The sequence below is a fragment of the Enhydra lutris genome, unplaced genomic scaffold (assembly GCF_002288905.1).
Source record: "Enhydra lutris kenyoni isolate GAN:26980312 unplaced genomic scaffold, ASM228890v2 scaffoldscaffold52, whole genome shotgun sequence".
Lineage (NCBI taxonomy): Eukaryota > Metazoa > Chordata > Mammalia > Carnivora > Mustelidae > Enhydra > Enhydra lutris.
The window spans coordinates 519,388-543,642 of NW_019154136.1; the positions used below are offsets into that span (position 1 = coordinate 519,388).

Below are 24,255 nucleotides of genomic sequence, written 5' to 3' on the forward strand. Positions count from 1 at the left end.
ACATCTGATGTGTGGTCTCCAAAATCATGCATTCACAGACATGGTATCCCATGCAGGATAAAAGCAGAGATCTGACAACTATTTATTTAATTTGATCAGGTGAGGCGGTTAAAGCAGACTGCTCTTGCCCAAAAATTGACATGAAAGGACTGAGTTCTATGAGTTGATGGCCTAGCTGGGCCAAGGTAAATAGATCTTTGACAAAACTTCCATTTTACAAAGGTGCAAAGACCCAATAAATCTCTGTCATTCAACAGAAAACAATAGTTATGTATTATTTATAGCTAGATACAATGTCAAAATGGCACTAGAGAAGCAATTTTTGGCATATGGTGGCAGAGGGCACAGTGCCTGTCTAAATCTGATGTTCTTGTTTTAGTTTTCACTTTTATTATCATCATGCCAAAGACTATCCAGTTGGAATCCCAATTATACAGGAAACCAACCTACTGTATTTGATATACATACAAAAATAAAACAAGCATCCTGAAGGTACTAGGTATTGATATTTTATACAAATCATAAATTCTTTAAATAAATAATGCTCTACTTGTTTTTAATTGCTAGAAGATTGGTTTTTGGTAAGGAGCAACATCTAACAACTTGAGGAAGTACTTAAGAATGGAAGATAAATTCCACTGAAATTACAGTTTCAAGTGTGATAATCAGTTGTATTTTTTCCACCAGAGTAAAACGTATAAGTGAAGTACAAGAGAAAGGGAAATATGGATTATATTCTGCGGCTTGCAGTTTTTCACACAGTCTTGGACATCTCTATGACAATTAGTTGGGTTGAAATATTCAAAGGAAATATCTTGGCAGAAAAAGTCACCCACTGTTACTTGAATCTTGGGGGTTACAACACAGTGACTGGACGAAGTTGTTCCAACTGATTTTCCAATGCAATCCGTTCTTGATGGACCTCCTGATTTGTACAAAACAGAGAGAAGAAAACAAAAAAGCAAAGGGGTCATTCCTGGGTTCATCCCTAATTCATCAGATATTAAAAAGACACTTGCAGGTGGACCCACAAACACTAAAGTACTACATGACTCTAGGACAAGCCGACTAGAAGTCATTGTATTTACAACTGGTGACTAGACAGAGGCGGCTTCACAATTTGTCATCTCGCAGCTCCTCTCTGAAGATGAGGAAATGAAACTGTCTGACACCACCCCGGCCTCAATCTCACTGGCGGTTTTAACAGGATCACTGGCTGGCAGAAGTCGATGTTAAAAATCAAAAGACAGACACTGGGAGAGAGCAGAAAAGCAAAAGCAGAATGCTAATAGTGACAGGTGAGCCAGCAGGGCTCAATTTCTAGCTGTGATCTCTCATTTCTAGTCCAGTACCACACCCCGGCGGGTCTGAGGGATGAGCAAATGCACTGGCCATCCCTCCGCCAAAATACCATCTTGGATCCTGCACAAAATACAGCTGAAGGTGTGACTGCATGGCTAAAGGCAGGGAGAAAGAAAAACAGGATCAGCCATCTGCTCTTTGGGAATTCAAGCTTTCGGCCCTAAAAGAAACTTATTGGCAGGAAGACGGGGGACAGTTAAAGACATTCGGAAGTAGAATCAGTTAAGATGGGAACGAACTCTAGGAAGGCTCAATTCTGAGATGCCCAGGAAGAATCAGCCTGCTAACCATCCAAACAGAATTCAAAAGGCATTTATTCACCCTCCCCTCCTACCCAGCTGTCCAAAAGTCTTTGATTAACTGTCTGCTATGAGCCAGATTCTGCTCTAGGTGTGATGGTACCAGCAAAGAACAAGATCGATCAGACCAATGCCCTCATAGGCTTTATACTCAAATGGCTAGAGAAAGACAACAAAGAACAAGATACTTTCAAAAGGAAATAAATAAGATGAGGTAACAGAGGAATCTGGAAGACAGGTGGAGCAGCTAGTCAGGGAAGGCTTCTCAGAGGTGATGCTATCTGAGCAGAGATTTGAATGAATGGAGGGGTGAGCCATATGAAGACATGGGGGAAGGATATTCAGGGAGACAAAATGGCAACTACAAAAGCCCCAAGGGAGGGAACAAGCTTGGTGTGTTTGATACCAGAAAGGCCTGTGTCACCAGAGAAGGAGCCAGGAAGACACTGGTAGGAGCTGAAGTCTGAGAGTTAGGCAAGGACCTTATGGAAACAGTCAGGAATGTGAACACCATTCACAGTACAGGGGGATAGCTTTGTGGGTTTTGAATCAGGGAATGGAGGTGGCTTAATTTAGAATTCAAAATGTTTCACTCAGCATAATCTCCTCCAGTCCCATCCATGCTGATGCAAAAGTTGGGTATTCATCCTTTCTGATGGAGGCATAATATTCCATTGTATATATGGGCCACATCTTCTTTATCCATTCGTCTGTTGAAGGACATGTTGGCTCTTTCCACAGTTTGGCAACTGTGGCCATTGCTGCTATTCAATTATCATATGGTTTCACTTGTGGAACATAAGAAATAAAATGGAGGACATTAGGAGAGGTAAAGGAAAAGTGAATTGGGACAAATCGGAGGGGGAGACAAACCATGAGAGACTACAGACTCTGAGAAACAGACTGAGGGTTTTAGAGGGGAGGGGGTGGAGGGTTGGGTGAGCCCAGTGATGGGTATTAAGGAGGGCATGGATTGCATGGAGCACTGGGTGTTATACATAAACAATGAATCTTGGAACACTGCATCAAAACCTAATGATGTATTTTATGGTGACTAACACAATAAAAATTTTTTTTAATTAAAAATGTTCACTCTGGGGGCGCCTGGGTGGCTCAGTGGGTTAAGCCGCTGCCTTCGGCTCAGGTCATGATCTCAGAGTCCTGGGATCGAGCCCCGCATCGGGCTCTCTGCTCAGCAGGGAGCCTGCTTCCTCCTCTCTCTCTGCCTGCCTCTCTGCCTGCTTATGATCTCTCTGTCAAATAAATAAATAAAATCTTTAAAAAAAATGTTCACTCTGGCTACTGTGTAGACAGTGGATTGTAGAGCAGGGCAAGAGTGCAGACAGGGAGGAGTTGCAGGGTTACTGCATGGACCCAGGCGAGAAATGAAAATGACTTTGATCAGGGTAGCAGCCACAAAGATGGAGAGAACTGGATGAATTCTGGATATATTTTGAATTTAGAATGGACAGGACCTGCTGATGAAGTTGATGTAGGAAAGAAAGAAGGAGATTTGGGATCTACACAAGTGGGTGGTCAGTAAGTGGTACCAAGAACAAGAACAGATGAGAAATAGGCATTTCAAAGAGACGGTTGGGAATGAAATGTCTGAGGTGTGTATTAGATACATTAAGAGGAAATGGCGAGTGAGCAGTTATAATTGTTTGTCCAAAGACCAGAGGTAAGAGAAGTAGAGTTTGAGACAGAAATTGAGGATCACCAGGCTATGGCTGATCTTCAAAGCACTGAGACTGTGTATCATCAGCAAAAGAATATAGACAGAAGTTGCAGGTGAAAGATAGAACTGAACACACACGGCATACTCAGTCCCTACTAGAACTCCACTAAAACAACAGGGAAAAAAAAAAAAACCCGTTTGTTGTTTTTTTTTAAAGTCACAAACACACAAGAACAAGACAAACACAAGGGAAGGAGTGATACCAATACAATTTGCAAGCAGGAAGGCAAACTGATGACTGAAGTAAATGACTCAGCAAATCCAAGCAAAATAAATGTGGGCATTCTACCAGTTGTTACGCTGCTGCATGGTGGGGTCTGTCCATAAAGTGACCCAAATACTCCTTTGTTCAAGGGTCCTGCATCACTCGAGCTAGAACATTTTCCCTCATACAGCTCAAGTATAGAAAACTAAACCTAAGCTAAGCTTGGGGACAAAACAAGAACCCACCTGATTTTACAGAGAAGAGTCTCTGAAAGAGTAAAGCTGGCAGCGCCAGATACCTACGTAAGCGGAAGTGGAAGAGGGGAGGAGGATGGCTAGAGTGTGTTGGCTGAAAGTTAGTTTCAGAAGCAATTAGTTCCCCAGCTTCTTCCTGCTACTAGGGTAGAATACTGAAGAGTTAGTCCTTGAAAAGGTAAAACACAGGGCCTCTTGATTAGCAGTACAGAGATACAGTTGAGGACGAGACACTGGACTGGAACTAAGGAGGTTAAATAAATATTCTAGATACTGAGACCCACAGCCCTCTCTCTCCACTGAACCAGGTCTTTCCCTCCATGTAGGAGATAAAAAAAAATCTCTCTGGAAATTCTATCAGATTAAAAAGAAAGCACCAATGATACTGCCTTGGAAGGATCCCCAACTATACAGACCAACCAGACTGTTGGAGGCTGAAGCTCAAAGCTGACAAGCCCTATAACACGCTATGCACGCCCACCCAGTGAGCACCTGCATCCTTCTCCTAAACATAAGCAAAGGACCATGAGATAGTGAAGGAAAACATCTAATAAGAAATACATAACAGGAAAATAGACAAGTTTTCAGGAAGAAGAAAATTACTACCAGTAATAAAAGATATTACAACAAAGAAATGAGAATAGGATAACTTGAAAAAGAAACAATCAGAGAACAAAAAATGAACTCTTGGTTATTAAACAACCGTTTGAAAACTTAAAATTAACTAAGTCTTCAGAAATGGACAAAAAGACAAAAATAAAGAAGGACAGAAAATGGGAGAGAAAATATGAAAAAATTAGAGAACCAACAAGCTAAGAGTTTCAATGTCTGAAAAATATCAGCAAGTGAGAACAGAGAAAAGGGGCAGGGGAGGGGGGGGGGGTGGGTGAGGAAGAAACATGGAGAAAATACAACAATAATAAAAACCAAGAAGACCCTCAGGACTGAAGAATATGGGTTTCCAAATTAAAAGGGCTTACCAAGAAGAGAGAACAGTATATGAAAATTATCTATACCAAAGCAAAGTAAGAGGGGAGAAAAACAATAAAACACAAAACAAAAACAAGTTCACCTACAAAGATTCATAAAACAGAATGAAGTTTGACATTTTAAAAAATCATCTTTTGGGGAGCCTGGGTGGCTCAGTGGGTTGGGCCTCTGCCTTCAGCTCAGGTCATGATCTCAGGCTCCTGGGATCAAGCCCCGCATCGGGCTCTCTGTTCAGCAGGGAGCCTGCTTCCCTCTCTCTCTGCCTGCCTCTCTGCCTACTTGTGATCTCTCTGTCAAATAAATAAATAAAAATCTTTAAAAAAAATCATCTTTTTATTATATGGTAAGACTGACTTTTTTAGTGTACAGTTCTGTAAATGTCAACACATGTATGCATTTGTGTAACTGCCACCACAAAGAGGGGACGTTACAGTTCCTACAACCAAAAAGCTCCCTGGTACAACTCACTGATCTACAAACCTTCACCTTCATGCACAACCTCTGGCAACTACCAGTCTGTATCCCAGGACTATAGTTTTCTCTTTTTAAGAATGTCAAAAAAAAGGGATCAAAAAGTATAAAACCTTTCAACCCTGGCTTGCCTCACTCACTGTAATGTCTTTGAGTTTCATCCAAGTTATGTGTATCACTGCTTTTACTGCTGAGTGCTATTTCATTGTGTGAACGTACCACACTTAACCTATTCATCCTTTGAAGTACATCTGGGCTGTTTCCAGGTTTTGGTCATCACATAAAACTGTTACGAACATTCATGTACAGATTTTTGACTAAACGCAAGGTTTCATTTCACTGATGGATACCCAGGAGTAGGACTACTGGGTCACACGGTCAGTGTACCTACAACTTCCTAAGAAACTGTCAAATGACTTTTCAGAGAGGGGTACCATTTTGCAGTCCCATCAGTGCATGAGCGTCCCAGCTGCCAGCACTTGGTGTTGTCATTATTTTCTGTCTTAGCAATTCTAGTGCATGTGGAGTGGTCACAATCACAGTTTGAATTTGCGTTTCCCTATGGCTAATGATGCTGAGTATCTTCTCACATGTTTATCTGCCATCCTTATATCCTCTTTGGTGAAGTGTCTGTTCAAGTCCTTCGCCCATTTTTAAGTTGAGTTTTTGGAGTTTTGAGAGTTCTTAAGTTTGGAGAGCTCTTTATATAATCTGGATACAAGTCCTTTGTCAAATATGTGAGTTGCAAATATTTTTTCCCATTCTGTAGCTTGTCTCTTAATTCTCCTGACAGTATTTAAGGCAGAGCAAAAATTTTTAATTTTGATGAAGTACAATTTAATTTTTCTGTTCTAGGTTATGCTTCTGGCATCATTTCTAACACCAGGTCATGCACATTTTTTCCAATCTTTTCTTCCAAAAGTTTTACACCTTTATGTTTTACGTTTGCATCTATGACCCACTTCAAGTTAATCTTTGTATAAGACTGAGGTTTTGATCAAGGTTCATTTTTTTTCACATATGGAGGACCCATTCTTAAAAAACAATGGTTGAATGAGTTGATGCTGCACCTTTGTCAAAGACGGGATTGGCTATATTCATGCACTCTCCTTCACAACCCTCTATCCTACTCCACTGATCTATACATCAATCTCTCCCCCCAAGCCCATACTGTTTTGATTACTGAAGCCTGATTACTAAAGTGATTCCTCCAACTTGGTTCTTCTTTTCCAAATGTTTTAACTATCCAAGTTCCTTGGCCCTTACACAAAAATTGTAAGATTAGCTGATCTATACCTACAAGTCCTGCTGGCACTGTGAAACTGGCATTGTAGTGAATCTATAGATCACTTTAGAGAAAAAGAACATCACTACTATGTTAAGTCTTTCAATGCACGAAAAGCGAATGTGTCTCTCCATTTATTTAGGTCTTGGATTTCTTTTAGCAGCACTTTATAGTTGTTTTCAATATTCACAACCTATGTGTTTGGATGAATTTATACTTAAGTATTTCATCTGGAGGAAGAGGGTGCCAAGATACTGTAATGGCAGTGTTTTTCATATTTCTGTTACCAGTTGTTCATTACTTACATAAAGAATATGATTGGTTTTTATGTGTTGACCTTATATTCTATAACCTTCACCAACTCAATGAGACAATGAAAATTTAAAAACCAATTCAATTTGTAATAGTGTCACGAAAAATTAGGAATAAATTTAGCAAGACACATGTAATACATGTATACTCAGACTAGTAAGAGAAATCTCACAAGATATAAATAATTAGAAAGATGTACTCTACTAGCAGACTGGGAGACACAACAGAGTTGAGATTTTCATCCTCCTTAATATAATCTGTAGATTCAAACAAATCCAATCATAATCCTAGCAGGCTATTTTGTAGCAAATGACACATTGATTCTAAAATTTATGTGAAGCAAAGGGCCCAGAATATCCAAAGGAATCTTGAAAAAGAGCATGTTGAAAAATGTATACCACCAGATTTTCTTACTATAAAGTAACAGTAATCAAGATTGTGTGGTACTGGTATAAGAATCAGCAAATAGATTAATGGAACAGAGTAAGAACCCAGGAGTGCTTGTGTGGCTCAGTCAGTTAAGCATCTGACTCTTTGTCTTCGGCTCAGGTCATGATTTTAGGATTGTGAGATTGAGCCCCATGTCCAGTTTCATGCTCATTGTGGAGTCTGCTTGAGATTCTCTCTCTTCCTCTTCCTCTGCCCCTCCCACCACTGGCATGTTTGCTCTCTCTCAAAAAAAAAACAAAACAAAACAAAACAAAAAAACCCAGAAATAGATCTACACTTATATGGTCATTAGACTTTTGACAAGGAGACCAAAGTAATCCAAGGAGGAAAAGAAACTCTTTTCAACAAATGAGCCTTGACCCTAATCTCAAACCATACATAAAACTTAATTTGAGGTGGATCATAGACATTGGTGTAGCCATTATGGAAAACACTATGAGAGTTCATCAAAAAATGACAAAATTACCAGGAGTGACATCAACATCTTGGCTGTATAAGACATCTCTTGTCCATGTCCCCCTGCCAACAACAACAATGTCAAAAAAAAAAAAATCTGGCTTTCATTCATGGGCAAAATGCCTTTGTGGGAACTGTGGGATACAGTACCATACATACACCAAGAGATCCAGGAGGAGTCTCACCCAGCCATGTACTGGGTAATAGGCACACAGACCTCAGTCCCAACTCTGGACCCTGCACTGCCCTCTGAACCAGCTCTAAGCCACTATCTGGGAGTTGATGGAAAACACTGTTTAAGACAATCACCCATGAATGACAGAGCCTTGGTGGAAATCTAAATTTCCAACAGGGAAGTTCTAGCACAATGCTAGAGAAAAAAAAATAGTAGTCTGGATGCACTGGAGGAGATAAGAGGAACTGTAACATTCTACTCACATCACAAGGTAGCACAGCTTAGGGCCAAGAGAGATCTTCTCAGCCCATGATTTCCCCCACAGGGGTAACAAGAGTGTGTGAGTACACACCCAGCTTCCCCAGCTGTGTGGGACACTGCCAAGGAGGCTCAATTCTCTCTTGCTCCGTCCAGAGTACTGAATTATGAACTGCATGACTGAGAGACAGAAAGCAGCTAGGAGAGCAGCAGATAGGACCCTCAAAAGATAGTAAAGGAAACATGGTTCCTACCAAATGTGTTAACAGCACTCATCAAGAAGCCTGCTCGTGAGCTTCTGGGGATCTTCCCACTGCCCACAGGGTACTTCCCAGCACACCTCTAGTCTTACTCACTCTCTCTCTCACACACACACCCCGATCCTGTACCACATACCTGTTCACACTCCCTAGGCAGCAAACTTTGGCAGGTGGTTGGTGAGGACATGCAGAAAGGCTGTGCCGGCTCAGACTGGTGGGTCACGAAGAGACAACAAAACTGAGCTTTAGTGCCACCTTGGTGAAAACAATAGAGAGACTGCTAGCACTTAGCCCAGTGTTTTGCAGGATCAGGAGAAGGTGTATAAGCGTAATAATTCCTCCACAAGAGGGAGCAAGAAATGTCAAGCAGGTACATTCATAAAAAGTCTGAGAAAGCCTCAGAATCCCTAGCAGGACTGATGAAACATACTTGTCTCCTGAAGGCAGTTCATAAAGACTGCAGAAAGTGGCTGCTATTTCAAATATGAAGATAGCAATGCAAAATCTCAAGGAACATGAAAAATTAAGGAAACATGACACCAACAAAATACTGCAGTAATGTCCAGTAAACAACCCCAAAGACATGGCGATCTGTGATTTACCTGCTAAAGAATTTAAAATAGCTGTTTTAAGAAAACTCACTGAGCTACAAGAGAACACAAAAAGACAAAATCAGGAAAACCGCATTAACAAACAAAATGAGAAGTCTACCAAAGAGACAGAAGTCATAAGAAAGAATCAAAGAGAAATTCTGCAGCTGAAGAATGAATGAAAAAAAAAATTACAGCAGAGAGCAAAACCATCAAAATGGCTCAAACAGAAGAAAGAATCTATGAGACAGAAGACAGAACTTTAAAATTATACAGTCAGAAGAGAACAACAACAAAAAAGAACCAGAAAGAGTGAAGGAAGGCTACATTATCTGTGGTGTAATATTCAGAGAAATAATATGTGATTTGCTGGACTTCCGGAAGTTGAAAAGAGACAGGGGCAGAAAACTGATTTAAATAAATATTGGCTGAGAACTTCCCAAAACTGGGGAGAGATATAGATCCAAGTTCATAAAGCTCATAAGGATCACCAAAGTCAGATACCCTCTTCAAGATTCATTATAGTAAAACTGCCAAAAATCAAAGACAGATCATCTTAAAATCATCAAGAGAAAAGAAGTCTATAACTTACAAGTGAACCCCTAAAGGGCTCTCAGCAGATTTCTCAGCAAGCACCTTAGAGACAGGCCAGGATAAAGTGGGATAATATATTCAAAGTGCTAAAAGAAAAAAAAAGTGCCAACCAAGAACACTCTATTTGGCAAAGTAGTCCTTCAGAAATGAAGAAGGATTAAACACTTTCCCAGAAAAAACACAAGCTGAGTGGGTTCATCAACATTAGACCAGCCTTGCCAAGAAAGGCGGAAAGGAGTTCTTTAAGCTGAAATGAAAGGATGTTAATCAGCAACTTGAAAAAATAAAAAAATACAACATATTGGTAAATATAATTATATAGTAAGATTCAGAATACTCTAATACTGTAATATGTTGGGGTGTTAATCACTTAACTCTATTACAAGGTAAAAGGACAAGAGAATTAAAAATACCTATAGCTATCTGCAAATCAATCAATGTGATACATCACACATTATCAAGAAGGATAAAAACCCTATGACTATCTCAAAAGACGCAAAAACCACATCTGACAAAGTACAACATTTATTCATAATAAAGACTCTCAACAAAGTGGGTTTGGAGGTAATATACCTCAACATAATGAAGGCCATCTAATGAAAAACCCACAGCTGACATCATACCGAATGGTGAAAAACCAAAAGCATTACCTCTAAGATCAGAAATAAGATGAGGATGTCTACTCTTCTCACTACTTTTATTCAACGTAGTACTAGAAATCCTAGTGGCAGCAATCAGACAAGAAAAAGAAATAAAAGGCATCTAAACCAGTAAAAATAAAGTAAAACTACCACTATTTGCATATGAGGGCACTAGACACAGACAACCCTAAAGACAGCACCAACAAAACATTAGAATAAGTGAATTCAGTGAAGTTGCAGAATACAAACTTAATATACAGAAACCTCTTCCATTTCTAAATACTAATAATGAAGTAGCAGAAAGAATAATTAAGAAAACAATCCCATTGACATTTGCATCAGAAAGAATATGTAAGAATAAAATTAACCAAGGAGGTGAAAGACCTATATGCTAAACACCATAAAACACTGATGAAAGAAACTGAAGATGACAAAAACAAATGGAAAAATATTCCATGCTCATGGATTGGGGGAACAAACATTGTTAAAATGTCCATACTACCCAAAGCAATCTACAGATTCAATCACTATCAAAATACCAACAGGATTTTTCATAGAACTAGAACAAATAATCCTAAATTTCACATGAAACCACAAAAGACCTCAAATAGCCAAAGCAAACTTGGGAAAGAAGAACAAAGCTGGAGGTATCACAATCCCAAATTTCAAGATATACTACAAAACTACAAAACTGTAGTAATCAAAACAGTATGGTACTGGCACAAAAAGAGACACATAAATCAACAGAACAGAAGAGAGCCTAGAAATAAACCCACAGTTATAAGGCTAATTAATGGGGTGCCTGGGTGGCTCAGTGGGTTAAAGCCTCTGCCTTCAGCTCAGGTCATGATCCCATGGTCCTGGGATCGAGCCCTGCATCAGGCTCTCTGCTCAGCAGGGAGCCTGCTTCCTCTTCTTTCTCTCTGCCTGCCTCTCTGCCTACTTGTGATCTCTGTCAAATAAATAAATAAAATCTTTTTTAAAAAATAAGGTTAATTAATTTATGACAAAGGAGGCAAGACTATCCAATGGGAAAAAGACAGTCTCTTCAATAAATGGTGTTGGGAAAATTGGACAGCTACATGCCAAAGAATGAAATTGGACTACTTTCTTACACTATACACAAAAATAAATTCAAAGTGGATTAAGACTAAATGTGAGACCTGAAACCATAAAACTTCTAAAAGAAAACATAGGCAGTAATCTCTTAGATACTAGCCTTAGCAACATTTATGGATATGTCTCCTCAGGAAAGAGAAAAAATATAAAAATAATAGGACTATACCAAAATAAAAAGCTTTTGCACAGCAAAGAAAACCATCAACAAAAAGGCAACCTACTCAATAAGGGAAGATATTCACAAATGATTTATCTGATGAGGGATTAATATTCAAAATATATAAAGAACTTATACAACTCAACACCAAAACAAAACAAAACCCAATCAATTAAAAAATGGGCAGAAAACCTCAATAGGCATTTCAAGATTCATTATAATAATAAAGACATACAAAGAAGACATACAAATGATCACCAGACACATGAAAAGATGTTCAACATCACTAGTTATTGAAGTCAAAACCACAATGAGCTATCACCTCACACCTGTCAAAACAGCTATTATCAAAAAGATAAGAAATAACAAGTGCTGGTGAGGAAATGAAGAAAAGGAACCCTCACGCACTGTTAGTGGGAATGTAAACTGGTGCAGCCACTATAGAAAACAGTATAAAGGTTCCTCAAAAAAAGGAAAAAATAGAACCACCATATGATCCAGTAATTTTAATACTCAGTGTTTATCCAAAGAAAATAAAAAACACTAATTTGAAAACATTTAGGCACCCCTATGTTTACTGCAGCATTATTTAAAACAGCCAAGATACAGAAGCAACCCAAGTTTCTATCAATAGATGAATGGGTAAAAAAATGTGATACACACATGCACACCCATACAAATAGGAATATTACTCAGCCAGAAAAAAGAATGAAATCCTACCATTTGCAACAACATGGATGGACCTAGAAGGTACAATGCTAAGTGAAATATGTTGATAGAGAATGACAAATACCATATGATTTCACTTATATGTGGAATTTGAAAAATAAAACAAATGAACAGACAAAAAAAACCAGACTCTTAAATACAAAGAACAAACTGGTGGATGCCAGAGAGGAGTTGAGTGGAAGGATGGGCAAAATAGGTGAAGTGGATTAAGAGGTACAAAATTCCAGTTATAAAATAAGTCATGGAGATGAAAAGCACAGCATAGGGAATATAGTCGATAATATTATAATAACACCGTATGGTGACAGATGGTGACCACACTTGTGTTAGTGAGCACTGAGTAATCCATAGAATCGAAGGATCACTATTTTATATACCTGAAACTAATATAACATTGTATGTCAACTATACTTCAATAAAAAATAAACAAAAAGCAAATCAGTACCAGATGGGAAAGCAGAGTGCCAAAGGTGCTGGAGACTTGGTATTACTCCCCCTCTGCCCTGTCACATGGTAGCTAAGTGACCATGGGCCAGTCACACAGATTTCAAGGGCCTTGCTATGCCCGTCTGTTGAAGGAGGGTTTCTAAGTTCCCTTAAAGCTCTGAAATTTTATGACTTAGAATCCTAAAAACCAAGAACATAAAACATTAATAGGCACAACACTGGAGCGACTAGCATCCAGTTAATACCTTGAGGGAAAAAAGTGAGATAGTAACTTTTAAAGGATTATTAAATTGTATTAAAGGAATTAATAAAATTAAGGCAATAAAATTATTTTACAAAAGCAGCTACAGCTACAATAATTTGCTAATGGATACACAATATAAAAAGGTAAAATGTGACATCAAAAACAAAAATGGGGGGGGCGCCTGGGTGGCTCAGTGGGTTAAGCCGCTGCCTTCGGCTCAGGTCATGATCTCAGGGTCCTGGGATCGAGCCCCGCATTGGGCTCTGTGCTCAGCAGGGAGCCTGCTTCCTCCTCTCTCTCTACCTGCCTCTCTGCCTGCTTGTGATCTCTCTCTGTCAAATAAATAAATAAAATCTTTAAAAAAAAAAATTAAAAAAAAATGGGGGGAGTAAAAGTGTAGGGTTATTATATGCAATCAAAGTTAAGTTATCAGCATAAAACAGACAGTTATAGCTATGTTTTATATAAACCTCACAGTAACCACAAAGCAAAAACCTACAGTAAATTCACAAAAGATAAAGAGAAGACAATCAAAGCATACCACTACACAAAACTGATTCACAAAAGGCAGTAAGTGAGTAAGAAAGGAACAGAGGAACTACAAAACAGCCAGAAAACAGTAAGATGGCATTAGTAAGTGCTCACCTGTCAATAATTACTTTAAATGTAATGAATTATATTCTCCAACCAAAAAGGCATAAAGTGGCTAAAAACAAGACACAACTATATGTTGTCTACAAGAGGCTCACTTCAGCTTCAGGTTCAAAGTGAAGGGATGAAAAAGGGTAATTCATGCAAATGAAAACCAAGAGAGCAGGGTAGCTATATTTAACTCAGAAAAAATAGACATTCAGCCAGAAACTGTAACAAGAGGCAAAGAAGGTCATTATATAGTGTTAAAACAGTTAATTCATCAAGAAAATATAACAGCTGTAAATATGTATGTAACCAACATCAGAGCACCAAAATACATTAAGCAAATAACAGATCTGAAGGGAGAAATCAATGAATATATCATCCAGACAGAAAATCAATAAGGAAATGTTGAACTTGCGCTATATTTTAGACCAAATGGACCTAAGAGACAGAAAGAACATTCCATCCAACAGCAGCAGAATATATATTCTTGAATACACATGGAACACTCTCCAGGATATATCACAACAGGTCACAAAACAAGCCCTAAAAAACTTAAAAAGATTGAAATCATACCAAATCATCTTTTCCAAACACAGTGTTAGGAAAGTAGAGATCAACTAATATGAAGAAAGCTGAAAAATTCACAAATATGTAGAAATTAACACACTCCTGAACAACCAATAGATCAAAGAAGAAATTAAAAACTATCTTGAAACAAACGAAAATGGAAACACAAATACCAAAACAAATGACCAACAGGTATGTAAAAAGATGCCCAATCTCCAAGGAAATGTAATCACCAAGGAAATGTAAATCAAAACCACAATGAGAGGCACCTGGCTGGCTCAGCGGGAGAGCATGCAACTCTTGATCTCAGGGCTTCGAGTTTAAGCCCCACGTTGGGTGTGACGCCTACTTTAAAAAAAAAAGAAAAAAACTACAATGCGGTATCACTTCACACCTGGCTATTATCAAAAAGGTAAGAGATAAGTGTTGCCAAAAATGTGGAGAAAAGGGAATCCTTCTGCGCTGTCTACAGATGAATGAATAAAGATGTAGTACATACATACAATGGTGTACTATTCAGCCATAAGGAAGAAGGAAATCAGAAATCCTGTCATTTGTGACATGGATAGACCTTGTGGGAACTATGCCAAGGGAAACAAGTCAGACAAAGAAAGGCAAATACTGCGTGATATCACCTGTGTGTGGAAGTAAAAAAGCCAAATTCACAGAAACAGAAAGTAGAATGGAAGTTGCCAGGGGCTAGAGGGGAAATGGAGAGATATTAACCAAGGGTGCAAAGTTCCAGTTATAAGATGATTAACTTCTAGGGATCTAATATACAACATGGTGACTATAGTTGGCAATACTGTATGACATACTTGAAAGTTGCCAAGAGAGTAAATCTTAAATGTTCTCACTACATAAAAGAATTGGTAATTATGTGAGGTGACAAAGGTATTAACAATACTTTGACAGTCATATCGCAATATGTAAATGTATCAAATTAATATGTTGTATAACTACACACAGTGTTATATGTCAATTATATCTCAATAATACTGAAAAAAATACAACTACCAAATATGATCCAGCTTCTGGGTATATCTCCAAAGGAATTAAAATCAGTATGTTGAAGAGATATCTGTACTCTCATGTTCACTGTAGCATTATTCACAATAGCCAAGATACGGAAGGAACCTAAATGTCTACCAATGGACAAATTGATAAAGAAAATGTATGTATATACAATGGAATATTATTCAGCCTTTAAAAAGAAAGAAATTCTGCCATTTGCAACAACATAGATAAAACTTGGAGGACATAAATAAGCCAGACACAGAAGGACAAATGCTAAGTGACACCACTCATATGAGGAATCTACAATAGTCAAACTCATAGAAGGAGAGTTTAGAATGGTGATTGTCAGGGGCTGGGGGAAATGCGGAAGTACTATTCAAACGGTACAAAGTTTCAGTTATACAAAATGAGTAAGGCCTAGAGATCTACTATATCTCATAGTTCCAATTAATTTTACTATAGTGTATAATTAGAAAGTTGCCAAGAGGGTAGATCTTATGTTAAGTGCTCTTGTCACATACACAAAAGAATAATAATGAAATGATAATAATAATAAAAAGAATAAGAATAAATAAAGAGAGGAAAGGAAACTTTTAATTTGATAGACAGAGATTACAAGTAGTCAGAGAGGCAGGCAGGAGGGAGAGGAGGAAGCAGGTTCCCCGCTAAGCAGAGAGCCCGATACGGGGCTCGATCCCAGGACCCTGGGATCATGACCTGAGCCGAAGGCAGAGGCTCTAACCCACTGAGCCACTCAGGCGCCCCTAGAGGAAAGGAAACTTTTAGATGTGAATACTTTTATGGCATAACTTGTGGTGATGGGTCCATGGATATATAATTATCTTCCAACTGTATGTATCACACTGCATACATTAAATATGCATCGGCTTTTGTGTGTCAGTTATACCTCAATGAAGTGGTTTAAAAAAGCAATTTAAGACCTAAATTCAAAAGCTAAAACAATAACACCTTTAAAAGAAAACATAGGAGACTATCTTCATAATTTAGATGTAGGCAGTTTCCTTATACAGGAAGAAAATAGGAACCATAAGAGGAAAAAAAAATCCGATAAATTAGACTTTACAAAAATTTTAAAAAGTCTGTTCTTGAAAAGATACAGTTATGAAAATGAAAGACTGGAAGAAAACATTTATAAAACAGATCTCTGACAAAGGACTAGTAACCAAGATAATATAAAAAGCATCTACTTTCAATGCCACCAAAAAAGACTGAAAAAAATCTTTAAATGGCCAGATATTCTGAATAGACACTTCATAAAATAAATGAAAGGAAAATAATTATAATAAAAAATGCTGACCAAAATTAAGCATCAAGGAGATGCAAAATAAAAACTAAATTGCCACAGGATCAACTAAAATTATGAAAGACCACCACCAAATGGAGGCAAGGATGTGGAACTACAGGAACTCTCACAGTCTAGTGGGAGGAGTACAAAATGCTAAAACCACCTTGGGAAAATCTCTAGCGATTTCCTTTCTTTTTTTTTTAAGATTTTATTTATTTATTTGATGGGCACGGGGGAGAGAGAGAGAAAGAGAAAGCACATGCACAAGTCGGGGGCGCAGCAGAGGGAGAAGGAAAAGCAGGCTCTCCGCTGAGCTCGATCCCAGGACCCTGGGGATCATGGCCTGAGCCAAAGGCAGTCGCTTAATCAACTGAGCCACCCAGGCACCCCAAGCTCTAGCAGTTTCTAACAAAACTAATCACATATGTTCACCACATTACCTACTAATCCGAACCATGGGTACTTCCCAAGAGAAATGAGGACATATTTCCACACGAAGACTTATTCAAAAACGTGGTTTTCTTCAAAATAGACAAAAACTGGCAACAGCTCCAGTGTTATTAATGTGTATTAATAGAAGTGTGTATGAATAGAAGAACTGACAATGAAATTGCGACATACTCACCCAATGGAATACTATCCAGCAGTAAAAAGAAACGGATTACTGAAACATGCTGTATCAATGAATTTCAAAAATGTAATACTAAGTGAAATAAGCTTTACATAAAAGTTTATGTTACAGAACACCATTTATAGAGAGTTACAGAATAAATAAAACTATGGCATAACAAAGTAAGAACAGTGGTTGCCTCCGTGCACGTGGGGGCAGGAATTGACAAGGAAGGAGCATGAGGCAGCCTCGGAGGGTAGTGGTAGTGTTCTCTATCTCAATAGTAGGGCTTTGGGTTCCATAAGTACATGCATTTGTAAAAACTTAGCAAATGGCACACTTAAGATCTGTGCATTCACTATATGTAAAACATAACATCATCAGAGAAATCTGTAAACATACTGAGCACTAGTTAATGATCCACACGTTGCAACATTTAGGGGATGCATACAGAAGTCTGCAATTTATTGAAAAACATGTTTAAAATAAGGTAGACTGATGAACAGAGGGGTAGATATGTGATAAAACAAGCATAGTAAAATGTTAAAAGAGGTGGCTATAAAAGTATTTACCGTAGGATTCTTTCGCCTTTCTTGTATGCTTGAAAATGTCCCTAAAAAAATATCATGGCAAAGGGGGAATAATAAAAGAGAAATCAAAGAAGGAAGAAATAGCACTGAATGCTAAGGGAGAGGCACCAGGAAGGAAGGGAAGGAGGGAGAGAGGGAGGTAGTGAAAGGAATACGAAAAAAATACAGTAGTCCAAATCCAGTGAGAAAGGCCATTTCAGAGGAGGCAATGGCCAATTGTGTAGAATTCTCCTGAAAAGTCAAGTAACACCAAAATAGGCCCGTTGGATTTGGTTGCAGGAGCGGTGTGAATGGAGGAGAGTGAAGCCACACTGAAGTGGAGAGAGAAAAAGCTGATGGTGAGGAAAGAGAGTAAATGAAAACAACTCCTAAGCAACCTAGCCATGAAAGAGAAGAGAGGGGGCTGCAGTTGAAGAAGGATGTGAGGTCAAGATCACGGACAGTACTGGAGCACGTTTATGTGGATGGGAATGATGCAGGAGAGAATCAGTGGATGTGGTAGGTAGAACTGTGTCCCCCAATATGATACACGTATGTCCTAACCCTCAGCACCTGTAAATATGACCTCGTAGAGAAACAGGACCTTTGCGGATGTAATTAAAATGAGGTTACACTAAACTTGGGGAGGCCTTGATTCAATGACTGGTGTCCCTATAAGAAGAGGACACAATAAGAAAAGGAATTTGGACACAGAGAGACCCAGAGAGAATATACCATGTGACAGTAGAGACAGATATTGGAATGACACATCTGGAAGCTGAGGAACGTCTGGGATTGCCAGCCACAACCAGAAGGTGGGAAGAGAAAAAGGATTCTCCCCCAAAGCCTTCAGAGAGAGCTCATGGCTCTGCTGACACCTTGATTTTGGACTTCTAGTCTCCAGAGTTGTGAGAAGTGATTTCTGGTACTTTTAGCCACCAAGGTTGTAGTACTTCGTTATGGCAGTCCTGGAAAACTAACACAGGGGAGAGGAATGGGGAAGACAAAGAGGTGGTAAGGAGAGGGGGGATGTTCTTGCGAAGGTGACATGGAACCATTTGCCTGCAGGAGGGGGTGGGCCTTTGACAGTATCAGGGCTATACTCTCTTCCACCTAAGTAAGTAGACCATCATTCAGAGAGGACCTAAACAATCAAAGCCTTGTCCAGAAGCTTTCGGCAATGAAGAATGCTTCAGACAGCCTTTGTGACAGACTCTCTGTCCTAATCACTAATACACAATATGCAGGCGCACATTCAAGTTACTAGTCTTCCCCTAAACATACAAGAACCAACCCATGAAACTGAAGTGCAGCAATTCTCTGCCTTCCAAAAGAGGTTTGCCAACAAAGACACCAGTCTTACCAATATGGAATGGAACCAGGTGCTCGGCCAATGGTCCAAACAAAACCACCAGAAGAAAAGCCTGGTAATCCAATTTCGGGACGCTCCTTACCTTGAGCTGCTGCTGGAGTTCACTGTTCAGCCGGGCCAGCACTGCATTTGCCTCTTTATTTTTGCGGATAGCAGTCTGAATTGCCTTCTTCTGTTTGGAAGACTGTCTATAAAAAAGTACAAACAGTTCACCGAAATAGAACTCAGAGGTCCGGACCCTTGCGGGTCAGAACACCCTGACTCGTGAGAAGTGCTCAATGAGGGACTAATGCCACAGGTTCCAAAAAGAAAATCGTATATCCACAGGCAGGCAGGCACACACCAAACAAAACACATTTGTCGGGATGAATTATTTACACCTGAAGTAGTTCCCATTTTATAACTTGAAAGAAAAGCTGTGAATTGGACCTTTTCAAACTTTGCATTCCATTTATTCCAAGACGTTTTAATAAGTATTTCTTCCTGACAAACCACATTAACTAGAATGCCCTTTTCGTGTAAGCTTTAATGGCATTTAAAAGACCTGCAGGTGGCCCCTGTGGACAAGTCTGAAGGAAATGAATAGAAGAACATTCTCGTTAGGAAAAATCCTACAAAACTTGGCCGTCCTATATAACTCTCCTTCATTTCTTTATTATTAGGCATGACTGCTTGAGAGAGAGAGAGAGAGAGAGAGAGAGAGTGTGTGTGTGTGTGTGTGTGTGTGTGTGTGTACACGCTCATGCATGTGCATACACCAGCATACATCTGTGGCACTTGAGAAAATGTTTTAATAACATTATTCCCAAATTAAGTCAATAGTAAATTCACAGAACACGTCTAACTAGGGTGACCGTCTGCTCCACTTTGCCCATTACAATCTCTGCTTACACTGCATGACTGGCCCGAATTATTCTTAGAACCCTCTTTCTCCCCCAAAGCTGTCTACAGTTGGGATGATAAATCAACATGATGGTATAACCTACAGTCTCATATCCCACAGCAAAAAAACCTGAATTCTCAGAGCAAAAGGGCAATTTAAGTTCCCCTAGGAAAACAGACATATGTGCAGTCAGTGAGAGGTAGCTTCTACGCCATGCAACTTAACCGGAATGTCCAGTGACCACTGCGGAGATCTGATTAATATTCACTGAGCACATACACTATGCTACCCACTCTGCTAATCTGCAGAAGGCATACTCCCTTCCCCAAGAAGTTGAAAGATTAATTTCTTCATCCATAAAGAGGCAGGGAATAGGCTTTAAAATCTACTTTTAGAAAGATAAGGATTGGATTTCCAGTCTCAGGACAATGTGAAGTAGACATACTTCTCTCTACCCCACCAAGTAAAGTTAAAATCCTGGAGATAATACATAAGACAAACATAACATTACTCCAAAAAGTGGAGTGAGGAAGGCAAACCAGCCAGGGAACTCAGTACCCAGAGAAACAGATAGCAGTGAATTCTCTGGGTTTTATTTTTTGCTTCATATATCCCAGACTGGACGGTGGAAAAGTCAGCAATCCATAAACATCAATAAGGGCAGACAATAAAAAGTCTCCCCCCATCTAAATCCTGCTCTCTCTAGCCAAATGACTTGGAAAAGGGCAGGCTAGAAAGACATAAATTAGACACAATATCCCTCCGGGACACAGAGGCAAAATCTTTAACAAAATATTAGCAAATAGAATTTAGCAATGTATTAAAAACTTATACACCATGACCAAGAGAGCTTTATTCCTGAGATGCAAGGCTGATTCAATAATCAAAAGTCAATCAGTGTAATCTACCATCCTAACAGGTAAAAGAAAAAAAAATCACATAACTGTATCAACTGATATAGAAAAATCACCTGATGAAACTCAATACCCATTCATGATAAAAAAAAATTCTCAGAAAACTATGAATAGAGGCCCACTTGTTCAACTTGATGAAGAACTTCTACAAAAAAAAAAAAAAAAACTACAGCTGACATCATACATAATGAAAAACTGAATGATTTCCCTCTGAGACGAGGAACAAAGCAAGGATTTCTATTTTCATTACTGTTTTCAACACAGTGCTAGAAGTCCTAGCCAACACAGCAATGCAAGAAAAGGAAATAAAAGGCACACATATTGAAAAGAACAAAACTGTCCCCATCTGCAGATGACATGATGGCCTACAAGGGAAACTCCAAGGAATCTATAAAAAAAATTCTCTGAACTAATAAATGATTTCAGCAAGAATAGGAATGAGTTTGGAGGAGAGAAGATTAATGTACAAAAATCAAAAGAATGGGGGTGCCTAGGTGACTCAGTTAAGCATCCGACTCTTGATTTCAGCTCAGGTCATGATATCTGCGTTGTGGGATCAAGCCCTGTGTCAGGCTCTGCACTCAGCGTAGAGTCTGCTTGTCCCTCTTCCTCTGCTCCTCCCTCTCAAATAAATAATTTTTTTTTAAATCAATAGGGGCGCCTGGGCGGCTCACTGGGTTAAAGTCTCTGCCTTTAGCTCAGGTCATGATCCCAGGGTCCTGGGATCGAGCCCCCCATCAGACTCCCTGCTCAGCAGGGAGCCTGCTTCCTCCTCTCTCTCTCTGCCTGCCTCTCTGCCTGTGATCTCTGTCTGTCAAATAAATAAATAAAATCTTTTTAAAAAAAACAAGTATTTTTAAAAAATCAATAGAATTTTGATACACTAACACTGAATACTTGGGGAAAAATAAAAAATACAGTATCATTTACAAAGCTTCAAACTGAAGTTCTTAGATATATCAAAACATACACAAGATTTACATGCTGAAAACTATACAACAGTAATGAAAAAGAGTCAAAATAAATAAATATCATGTTCATGGATTGAATGACTCAACATAGTAAAGATGTCAACTCTCCTCAGACTGACATAAAGGTTTAACACAATTCTTTTTTTCTAATTTTTAAAGATTATTTATTTATTTGAGAGAGAAAGAGACATGCAAGAGAGTACAAGCCAGAGTGGGGTGCAGAGGGAGAGGGAGAAGCAGGCTCCCCACGGAGCAGGGAGCCAGACGCGGGACTCGTTCCCAGGACCCTGGGATCATGACCTGAGCTGAAAGCAGACAATTAACTGACTGAGCCACCCAGATGCCCCAAAGGTTTAGCACAATTTGTATCAACATCTCAGCAAGATTTTTTTGTAGATCAAGACAAAACTGTTCTAAAATTTAAATGGAAAGTCGGAGGAATTAGAATATCTAAAACAATTCTGAAAAATCATAATAACAAAAAAAAAAATCATAATAACAGTGGGAGAGATAGAAGATATTTTATTATATAGTTATAGTAATCAAGTAACTAAGTAATGAAGGCAGTAATCAAGACCGGGTGGTATTGGCAGAGGGAAAAACACATCAATCAGTGGAACAGAATAGAGAACCCAGAAACATACTCACACTAGTACAGACAACTCACTTTTGACAGAGGTGCAAAAGCAAGTCAATGGAGGAAGAATAGCTTTTTTTTTGTCTTTAAGATTTATTTATTTATTTTTAGAGAGACAGCATGCCTGACTGGGGGAGGGGCAGAGGGAGAGAATCTTTCAAGCAGCCCTAACCCCACCGCTGATCGCGGAGTGGGGAGCCTGATGCAGGGCTCAATCCCACAGCTCATGAGATCATGACCAGATCCAAAACCAAGAGTTGGACATCCAACCAAGCCACCCAGGTGCCCCAAGAATAACCTTTTCAACCAACAGCACTGAAGCAATTCAATATCCATAGGCCAAGAACACTGATGCAAACCTATCTTACATAAAATGATACAAAATGAATCAAGCAACTTGAATATAAAATGCAAAATTATAAAACTTTTAGGAGAAAACATAAGAGAAAATCTTCAAGACCTAGGGCTTGTTCATGAAGAGTTTTTAGATGTAACAATAAAAGCACAATCCATAAAAGATTAAAAATCAGTAAGTTGGACTTCTTCAAAATTTTAAAAACTTTTGTATTGCAAATGAGTGTTAAGAGGATGAAATGACAGGCTCCAGACTAAGAGAAAATATTTGCAAACCACATTCCTGACAATTGATAGGCATTTAAAATATATAAAAAGAACTCTCAAAATCTCAACAGCAAAAAACCAATTCAATTAGAAAACGGGCAAAGGACATGAAGAGACATGTTACCAAAGAGGAGACATGATGGCAAATAACACATGAAAGGACACTCAACGTTATTAGCCATTAGGGAAATGCAAATTAAGACCACAAAAGGATAGAACTACCCACCTATTTGAACAGCTAAAATTAAAAAACCAGTGACAATACCAAATGCTGGTGGGGATGTGGAGAAACTACATCTCTCATACATTGCTGGTGGAAATGTAAAATGGTGCAGCCATTCTGGAAAACAAATTGGCACTTTTTTTTTTTTTGGCAGTTTTTTTTTTTAAATTAAACATACACTTGGGGCACCAGGTGGCTTGGTCAATTGGGCGTCTGCCTTCAGCTATAGTCATGATCCCAGGGTCGTGGGATCAAGCCCTACATGGGCTCCCTACTCAGTGGGGAGTCTGCTTCTCCCTCTCCCTCTCCCACTACCCCTTCTCCCAACTTACGTACTTGCTCATTCTCTCTCTCTCTCACTTTCAATTAAGTAAAAATCTTAAAACAAAACCAAAAACTAAACATACACTCGGCACACAACCCAGCAATCATACCCTTGACCATTTTTTTTTTTTTACTCCTAAGGCTTTTATTAGAATGCCTTGCAAACTTTACATTTTTACTAACATCACATCAAGTGAAAAAGATAATTTAATTAGTACTGTATCTTTTTATTTTCTAAAATTTGATTATAAGTAACACACAATGTTACATTAGTTTTAGGTGTACAGTACAGTGATTCAACATCTCTTTAACTTGGCCATTTACACCAGAGAAATGAAAATTTGTGCACACACAAGAACCTACACACAAGATGCTCACAGTAACTTTGCTTATGATCTCTAGCAACTAGGCACAACCAAAATGTCTCTCAACAAGCGAATGGCTCAAGAGACTGCGGCACAGCCATTCCACAGAATAGCTCTTAGCAGTGCTCACTGAGATATGTAACTTAGATGTCAAGAGACTGTGCCAAGTGAAAAAAAGCTAAACTCAGAAGGGCACATGCT

At 38.9% G+C, this 24,255-nt stretch overlaps 1 protein-coding gene across 1 annotated transcript in view; it reads right to left on the reverse strand.

Moving 5' to 3' along the window:
- Window positions 1-276: 276 nt before the first annotated feature.
- The window catches only part of LOC111157117 (RALBP1 associated Eps domain containing 2), a 220,828-nt gene continuing 196,849 nt past the window's right edge, over window positions 277-24,255 (reverse strand). The window contains exons 17-18 of the mRNA XM_022518356.1: window positions 19,199-19,304; window positions 277-925 (exon numbers count right to left, since the gene is read on the reverse strand). Coding sequence (XP_022374064.1) covers window positions 857-925; window positions 19,199-19,304 — 175 coding nt within the window. The 3' untranslated portion in view covers window positions 277-856. The remainder of the gene's footprint in view (window positions 926-19,198; window positions 19,305-24,255) is intronic.